At 49.0% G+C, this 9,307-nt stretch overlaps 1 protein-coding gene across 1 annotated transcript; it reads right to left on the minus strand.

Annotated features, from left to right (window-relative positions):
- Positions 1–1,206: 1,206 nt before the first annotated feature.
- Positions 1,207–2,387, minus strand: LOC129783353 (uncharacterized). Its single transcript, XM_055793336.1, has 3 exons — positions 2,147–2,387; positions 1,500–1,819; positions 1,207–1,401 (listed from the first exon to the last, which is right to left on the minus strand). The coding sequence occupies exons 1-3, from the start codon at positions 2,385–2,387 to the stop codon at positions 1,207–1,209; spliced, it is 756 nt and encodes a 251-aa protein (XP_055649311.1).
- Positions 2,388–9,307: the final 6,920 nt, after the last annotated feature.

Below are 9,307 nucleotides of genomic sequence, written 5' to 3' on the forward strand. Positions count from 1 at the left end.
AAGTCATTACTTTAAATGCTTCCTAGCCTCCCTACCGAAATAAGTTCCATCCCTTCTCCGATGCTTCATTTTGTTTTCTTGGTATTGCACGTGCAGTTCCACACACATCACGGAAAACACCACTTGAATTAGATGACAGTTCCTACCCTGACACAGTAACCACGAGCATGGTGATACCCTACTCTGCTCTAAATGCCAGCCGGTGCTGCAGAGAGCAGTACCGTCAACTGCTTCTCCCCTTCCCCTGGTCGCACAGTCCTGCCGCTCCTCCTACACCGCGCCTTACAGCTCTGCACCCACGGGGTGCATCACCCGGGTCCAGGAGCCAGCCACAAAAAGGCTGTTGAAGTCTTCTCCGATCGTTGCGCTGAACCAACATGTTGCTGTATCAGCTGCAAGGAAGATGACAGTTAACACGCCACCAAAGGAATGGGAAGCAGGAGTGCTCTTCTGGCAGCAGCCCACAGTTAGAGCAGCCCAAGAGCACTGCAAAGCAAGATATTCACATCTGCCTTACACAGCGCCAGCTACAAAGCTTTCGGGCCGATACAAAACGTGTGGAATAATCCTGAGGGCTCAGACTTGTCTTGGGAAAACTCAGATCCTCTCAAAGAGCGTTAGAAAGAAAGAAAACACGTTCTAGGGCTTTTCAGCAGTATTATTTTCTAATTAGCTCTCACCTACTCATGCAATCCGTTTTAAAAACTGCATAGCTTGTGAATTCTTTTTCAGGAGACAACCGACAAAAATCTTACTACCAGGTCTTGCCTCCTTTGCACAAAACTAACACGATGCTCTAATTATCACTTCACATGACTCACTGTTTCGCACACAATTAATGACAGCTTATTAAGCACCCCTACTGATGGGCATCCTTACCGACGGGCAAGAAGCGGTAACGTTCATCTGGTAGAGCTGTGCCAGCTCCACAGAGATCGGGCAAGGGTGTTCTTAGTGTAGTACGCAATGGAGACTGTACTATAGTCTACAGGCAGCCTGAAATACATGTGAACCATGCTACTCATGCTTACTGGCAGCAGATCTACCTGCATAAACAACGACAGCTTCCCTACACCAGGTGAACGGAGATGCCACCGGCAAGGACCGGTAACCCTTCTCCCTCAGGGGAGTGCTGATTTCCAAATCCCATGCCACCCAGTGCTTCTCAAAAACCCACCAAGGCCCCACACGGCCCCCTCCGACTCATCAGGCCTGTTGGCATTGCTGAGCGTCGAGGGCGGAGGCAGCGGCTGCCCGTTCAGTGGCGTGCCAAGCAAGCGCTGGAAGCGGTTGGGTGGGCGGCTGGTCACATCCAGGCCCGCTGCCATCTTCGCCTTGTTGCCCTTCGTCAGGCGCTTCAGGTGGACGAGGAGGTCGTGGCGGTCGCGGCAAAAGTGGGGGCTGCGGAAGCGATGCAGGGGCCCGGTGCCGTTGCCACCGTTGCCTTGTCCACCCTCTGGGCCCGGCCCCAGCACACTGCTCCCCGGCAACACCCCCACCTTGCGGAAGCCATAGAGACCGAGCTGTCGCATGAAGCTGCTGAAGTTCGTGGTCTTGAAGAAACCGACGGCTGCCGCTGCCCCACGGCCACCCGGCTGCGCGGCGACGGCCGGCCCGGCGCCCAGCAGCTCGCACTCACAGCGCGGCTGGTTGATGACCAGCCCCCGGCCGGAGGCGCCCCAGCGAACGGAGCGGCAGCGCGGGCTGTTGACCAGCCGCCGCAGCCTGGCGGGGAAGGTGTCGGCACTGACGGGGCCGGGCTGCTGCGACGCGTCCGTGCCGGTAGGTGGCACCAACGCCGCGCTCAACCGCCGCCCCGCTCCTCCGCTTCCCCCGCCACGCGCCGAACGGCACGTGCCCCGCCTGCGAGGCGCCGCCCGCCGCGCGCGGCCCCCGGCCCTCAGCCCCGCCGCGGCGCTGGTCCGCGCAGCGCCCCGGTCCCTCGGCACGGCACGGCCGCAGCCCGGCCCCCCCTCAGCTCGCCGGTGCCCTCAGCCCCGCCGGTGCCCTCAGCCCCGCCATCCCCCTCAGCTCCCGCCGTCCATTCAGCTCCCCAAGTCCCCTCAGCCGGGCCATGTCCCTCAGCCATCCCCCTCCGCCCCGCCGGTCCCCTCGGCCACCCCCTCCGCCCCGCCGGTCCCCTCACCCCGCCGGCCCCTCAGCTCCGCTGCCACCAGCATCTCCCCTAGCTTCCGTGAGCGACCGGGCGGCTGAGGCCCGGGGCCGAAAGTTGCCGCTCGGGGCGGCCCCGCCGCCAGCCCGGAGCCGTCCCGGCGGCAGCCTGGAGGTCCTCGAACCACGGCGCGGGCGGGCGCCGGGCCGTGGAAAGCGGCTGCAGGCGGGGCAGAGCGGGGAGCACGCGTTCCGCAGCCCCCGCGCCCCGCCATGGCTGCCCGCCGCACCGGGACCGCGCGCGGGAAAGGGGGCGGGGCCGCAGGGCCACGTGACACCTCGCATCCCAGGGAGGGGCGGGGCGGGGGCGGGTTCTGCTGAGCAGCCGGGCCTGCCCGGGCCGCTGCGCTGTCGCGGGGTGCGGGCGGCGGGGACGGAGGGGACGGACGGGGGGCGCGGGGTGGCGGGGACGGAGGGGACGGGGGGGACAGAGGGGGACGCGGGCAGCGGGGGGCTGGGGAGCTGCTCCATGTGCCGGGGGTGCACCGGGCTGGTGCTTACCCCGCCGGGAGGAATGCTGCCGGCAGAGCAGGTGTTGCAAAGTGTCGGCTTAAAAACCACTGGCAGTTCACAAAAGGAAAAGCAAATTTATGAGGAGCGCAGAGGAACGCGGAACAAATCGGGAATTGTGTCACATTTGCCCTAAACCCCCCCAGACCTGTGCAGCTCTGATCCCCACGCCAGAACAGATCAGGTGGGGTTAAAATGGGGCAGAGAAAATCAGCAGCGAGGGTAAGAGCTAGCTTCAGCGGAAGGAAATACTGAAGAAGGAATCTTCAGAGGGGCGGTTATTGTATAAAAACATAGGTAGTAAAGTTGTAGTTAGTGTAAAGGAGGCAAGCACGACTGCTGGAGGTTTTCAAATAGGAGAAATCAAATCAGGTACTTAATCACAGGGAAACCGGGGAACTAATTGCCACAGGATGTTTTGGGTACCACAATGTTACTTGGCTAAGGGAGGGTGTGGGGGTGTGCGTGTGTGTGAAGAAAAGAGAGAGGAAAAAAGAAAAAGAACAAGATTAGCTATATTCACAAAGGCCAGAACTCTTAAGCGGCACCTTTGTCACTGCGAGTGCTTGCACTGTGCGCTGGCACAGCTCTGAGGCGGTGCCTGAGCTGCACTGGTGCAGATCTGCTCTCTCCTCAGCCTTGTGCTGCCAGCTGTGACTGCAGGCAGACTGCAGGAACCAGCAGAACCATCCTTACCGCTGCAGAACAGGAATCTGCTACGAACCAACAGGCAAAGAAGAGCAGGGAGCCGGGGAAGGAAGAGTGCGGTGATCTCTCTCTCTGCTTGCATCTTGCCCACAGGTCACCAGCAGTGGCGGAAGAAAATGACATTCCTCTCTCTTGGCTGCCCTCAAAGCAAGACAGTAGCGAGAAGACTGAGCACCTGTGTGTTTCGTGACCTCAAATACATTATCTTGGAGTTGTCGTAAAATTTCTTAGCAAGAAGGTACAAACCCAAACCTCTTCTTTAACTAAAGTCGTCCTTATTGCTTTGGTTTACAGCACAGCCCCTAACCACCAAGGCAAGTAAAAGCGCAGTAAGTTCCAGAAAGGGGGCAAAATTGAATAAACTGATGGGAAACCGTTCCTATTTTTAAACTGAAAGTAATATCCCTCTGCTCTTCCGCATAGCTGAAGTGAGGAAAATGGTGTTTGGGCGGGGTGGCTAACAGAGTTTCACACTTCAAATTAAACCAGAAGCAGAAATTTTGTCAATGTTGTCATCAAAGCTAAATCCAGCACCACAGAAGGATGTTGCTTTACCCAAGGAATTAACGGCCTGCGATTCTAGTAACCTCATGCTGTCGTCTTCCCAAGAGGCTTTGCATTTTTTTTTCCCCTCGGTAATAATTTATTAAGAATTATGTTGCTCAGTGTAAACAGCTAAAACTTAAGTAAAGCATACTGAATGCAAATCTGAAAAATCCAGAAAAATGTCCACTTCACAAAAAATTCTTCCCGGCATTCCTGAGGTTGTCTTTTGCATTTCTTCAGTGAAATGAATCTGGGTTTCTCTCCCCCTGTGCAGCGAGAGTGCCAGAAGACCATGACTACCTGATGGTGGGACAGGTGAGGTTTTTAGTGTATCATCCGTAACTCAGGGCAGAGCCAGCAATACGTAGTCCATAACTGAAATGCAGAGCATGATTCCCTAGAACTAACACAGAGAAACAGCGGTCCCTTTGGTACCACTGGCCATTCTTGACTTCAGCCACAAGAGCGGATTCATTTGCCACTTCATGGTCAGTGGGTTAAATTTGGTCCTGAGGACTTTAATCGTTACTTTGCTGTCAAAGATTGTTATTAGCCAAAGGTGATGGGAGCTGCAAGAAGAAATAGCTTATTACTAATTTGTGTTATGGACTCAGTGCTTTCCTTCTTTTTCACCCATGAAATTGCTGTTAGCCCACACGCCCCTGCGGCGAATGAAGAGACGGGACACAGCTTGATGCAAGCAAATGTCAATTTATTGTACAGAAGCACGCGTTTTTATACACTTTCAGAAGCTGCGCGTTTTAAACAGATTGGTTCTTGAAGCTAAGCCTTGCATACTAGGCAATCCCTGATTGGTGGTTAACTGCCGTCAATTAACAACAAGGTGTTACCTTTCCTTGGCGCCATCCTTGGCGCCATCTGTCCCCCACTCCCCTGTGCTCTGTAAACATGCCTCATCATTGTCTAGACAAGCTCGAGCACATTCCCCTCAGCTAACGGATTGCCACGCATGGTCCTAGTTTCCAGCCCGCTCCGCTCCTGCATCTCCCCCTTCCTGTTGCACAAAAAGAACCTTTGAAACCGAACGAGTAAAAACAAGGTATAAGTAATAGAACAAATAAAAAAGCAACTAAGACACATTATCAATGGCAAAATAACCCACTGTCTCTGTTCCGTACAATTTTACAATTTCCCCTTTTTGTTTTTGAACAGCTAGTACCAGGTTTGCCATGTTCTGCAGGGCCCTTGCAAACATGACAGCAACCAAGGTAATAGCAAACAAACAATACTGCCAATTGAGTGAATGGATGCCAAAAAGGCTGACATTTTCTCAGATTTTGATAAGATGTTGCTGCAATGGGGTGCCTAAAATCCACGCAGCGCATACCATCAAAATCCTCACAGCCATGTCCTTGAACCAACAACAAAAAGCAGTGGCAATTTTGACTCACATGCTTAACTGCCTACCAAACAAGGTGATTTAACTCTTTAATGCTTTCCCTGCTGTTACTCTGGATAAGAGAAGAACCGCTGCAATACGTTCCCATCATAGCCTCCTACTACATTAGCATCTACAGAAAGACAATGATCGACATTCAAAGTGTAAACAATATCATCTTCTTTTGGATTAACATTATACATAGGTGGAAGGGCACACCAAACAAGAACTGGTTCAGTCAAAAAGTTTGAAACATAGCATGCCTTCTCTGAACGTACCTCTGGGGTCACTCCCTTCATTCCCTCTTTTTTTATGCAAAGAGAAACACTTTTACCATAACAGAGAAGCCCCTATTTACATCTCTGAGCCAGGACACAAACCGCAGCTGTATGCGCCACCAGGCTCAGGGCAGGAATCATTCATGCAGTTACATAGCTATATATCTCTACAAGCGTGCAGACACCTATTAAACACTAGATAACCATGTTTATCTTTCCTATTCTCCTTCACAATACCTAGTTGTTTCTCTCATTAGTTTCCAGCCCGCTCCTGCATAGGACTCCTGTCCCAATATGCTAGCTTGTTCTCACTTAAGACAACAACAATAAAAGTTAGTTTCTTGCTTGCTTTTACTTCTAAGTCTTAGACTCTTAAATGTTTATGAAATGTGAAGAGGCGGTGAGGCAAGTGTGATCAAGTTCAGCGCTATCTTTACTTGTCAAATTCCTGTTCAAAGTCAGAACGTATTACTTGGGAGCAGAACTCGAGCCCTTTCTTCTGGCCTGGTGTCTAGTGCAGAATGGGAGAAGGAGGGAGGGTGAGAAACACTTGAGAGCTTTGCACAGTGTGTCAAAGCTAGGTGTCTGCTGGACTTAACCTTCAGTCAGCTACTTAGACGTGTCTGTAATGTAGTGAGCTTAACAGCTCCAAACAGCTCTATCCCGTTTGAAGAGAAACTCGAGCCTACTGGTAGCAAGGTTGCTTGCAGCTTCTTGCTAGCAAAAATTGCACGATGGTGTGATAAGAATCATTTGAAATGAGGGTAAAGGTTGAAGTAACCTGCTACGCTTGGTGCATATTTTAACTTTACCATTTGGAATGGAATGATAAAGAACTAAGAGAAAATTAAGTTGGTATTTTTGAGCTTGGAGCACACTAGGAATGCTGTCTCTGCCTTATTATCCATTAAACATCTGTTTACATAGCGTAGCAGCTGCTAAAGCTACCCATAGGGGGAAAAACTGTTAGAATGAAGAAAGCTGCCTTGTGTGCAGCTGCCCACTTGAATATGAAATTCCTGGTCTCTTGAATGAAATATAACTTGAACGTGGCAGTGTTTGTGCTCAGGAGAACAAAACCCTTTACACTTCCACCAAAGCTGCTTGTAATGCATATTTCAGACGCTAGCACTCAAGTGTTTAAAGAAGCTTTTAAACAGAAGCCTTAGTTCTAAAGGATCAAGGGGCCGGTTTCTTTCTACTCTCTTCCCCAGATGAGTGCAGTGTTACTGCAGTAAACTGTTTATGTATTCTGTGACACTTGAACTATGAGTGCAGCAATGATATGGTGCCGGGAGTGAAAGAAGGCAAGCTGCTTAATTTGGGGTTTTTTCTTTTATTCTTTAGAAAAGCTTTAGAGCGTCATTAACTATTTTAGTACTGTAATGATTATCAAAATGAAATGTTGTTTTCTCTATGTGATTACATTGGATTTATTTGATCCCTCAAAGTAAAGGTTCTGCTGGTGGCAGAACAACTTGCTTCTGTTCTATATATGTATCTAAAGTGCATGTTCACAGCTGTTCCACCTTTCTGACAAAGTGCATGATGTCTTGTGCCAGAAGCTTTGGTTCCTCAAAGGCAGCAAAATGCCCTCCACGTGGCATGTAAGAGTAAGTGATGTTGCTCTTGAAGACCTCCTTTGCCCAGACCCGTGGTGTATGTACTAGCTCCTGAGGAAAAAGCTGCAGTCCCTATGGGAACATACACTGCAAACCTAGAGGACATTAATTAAGTGCCTTTTTGAAAAAAGTCCTGGGGAAATTCTATAAAAACCTCCTGACTCTAGTAATTGCCACAGTCAGCTGGCAGAGCTTCACCGCAGCGACATATTTTGTGGTTTGTACTCTGCTGAAAAGCTTTGCTTGTATTTGAATCTCCTTGAGTATGAGAATGTTATACCCAAAAACCTCAACAAAACTTTTTTTGGAAATTAAATATGTTCCATTACTAGATCCACAGCTTCTTGATCCTGCCAGAGCTCTGATATTTGAAGCATGATTTCCCTGTGATATTATCACCTGTAAATCAATTCTCCTTTTAAAAACATTTCTGCTAGTTTTCTGGTCAGACACTAGACATACTGGTCTTTGTTTTTCTGGGGGCTGTCTTCATTGTTTGGCTTTTGAAAAGAAAACCCAAAAAACCCCAACCTGGTATCTGGTTTGTCTCCTTTTATTTCTCTGATACTGCAATCAGTTCAAGCAACAGACTAGGCATTAGCTGACGTTTCACTTTGAGTTTCCTCTTTTCCAGTTAAATGCCAGGATGGGGTGCTATTCCTTCTATGGTCTCCATACCTGATGCCAGTCTGAGAGAGCTCTGCTGTCTTTCCTGATGAGGGTTTATTTCAATAAAGGAATACCCCATCATCTTTGATAATATTATACAAATAAATCATTTAACTTTTCTGAGATGGCCATACCTTTCTTCAGACTCCTTATCTACTGGTCCCACTACATCCTGCTTCTGGCTTCAGGTATTATGGCTGTGTCTACCTTTCTGCAAGTTTCACATTGCACTTGCTTATCGTATTTTTCTTGTTTTCACCCACATTTATTTCTAGAAGCTTCAATTTCAGGGTCCTGTGCTTTACTTTAAGAGGCTTTTTGCAAAGGGGTTCTTTGCCATAGAGAAGTGGTATGCCATTTAAAAGACCTTGAAAAGTGATATTTGTAGTCTCCATCTTTTTTTAAGTGGTTCCTTTTCACTTCCTTTTACACAGCTCTTGTCCCCATGTCTTGCATTCAGTCACCAGAATTCATTGCTTCTCAAACATGGTTGGCTTTTGTTCAACTATGTTTTTATATGCCTTAAGCAGTCAGTATACAAAGTTCATAGTGATATAGAGAAGGTTCATTACCTGCAGTGTCTGGTTTGGTGGCTTGGATGTGTAAGTATCCAGACTCTCGCAATAGTTCATGTATATTCTTCTGGATGAAAGGATACATACGTCGAACATCTTCCCTAGTAAAGCCTATGAGCCATGGTATATAAGCCCCAAGCATCACGGTTATCATCCTTCTCAAACCTTCTCTGCCAGCGAAGATAAGATTCACAGATCTGAAATCAAGTTAATGAATAGAAGGTTAAATCAAGCAGTTTTCTGTTTCCAAATTTTCTAGAAAATAAGTCTGACGGGAGCTGTAATAGAAGCATTTCACTAAGCCAAATACATAAGCCCTTCACATTTATCGTGATTTCAAAAAAAATTTGGGAGAGTTAAAAATGGTACAGCTGGTGCCATCTCCATCCAGGAAAGTCCTATACTTCATGGTACTGATCAGCTGCTGAAAGGCTGAGCTCCTTCCTTTTCTCCCTGCCAATTTTAAATTTATCTCCTTCCTGATTTAGAATGATGATCCTTGAGGTCTCAAATCAAAATGCAGCAGAGCTTACTTCCATGCCTAGTGAAAGAGAAGCCAAACAGCACTCCATTTTTCTCTGTACAACTCTTCCCTAGATAAGGGAGGCCAACAGCATCCTGGCTTGTGTCAGAAATTGCGTGGCCAGCAGGACAAGGGCAGTGATGCTGTACCCAGCACTGGTGTGGCTGCACCTCGAATACTGTGTTCGGTTTTGGGCCTCTCACTACAAGAAAGATGTGTCCAAAGAAGAGCAACGGAGCTGGTGAAGGGTCTAGAGAACAAGTCCTATGAGAAACAGCTGAGGCAACTGGGCTTGTTTAGTCTGG

Source organism: Falco peregrinus, unplaced genomic scaffold, assembly GCF_023634155.1.
Source record: "Falco peregrinus isolate bFalPer1 unplaced genomic scaffold, bFalPer1.pri scaffold_35, whole genome shotgun sequence".
In the NCBI taxonomy this organism is placed as follows: Eukaryota; Metazoa; Chordata; class Aves; order Falconiformes; family Falconidae; genus Falco; species Falco peregrinus.

Bases quoted from the DNA above. Each gene is read 5' to 3' on its own strand.
- LOC129783353 (XM_055793336.1), bottom strand. From the start codon at position 2,387: ATGGCGGGGCGCGGGGGCTGCGGAACGCGTGCTCCCCGCTCTGCCCCG. The intron at 1,820-2,146 runs GTGAGGGGACCG...GAAGCGGAGGAG, and splicing joins GGAGCTGAGGGGCCGGCGGG to CGGGGCGGCGGTTGAGCGCG. The intron at 1,402-1,499 runs GTGGGGGTGTTG...TCGCTTCCGCAG, and splicing joins GTCTCTATGGCTTCCGCAAG to CCCCCACTTTTGCCGCGACC.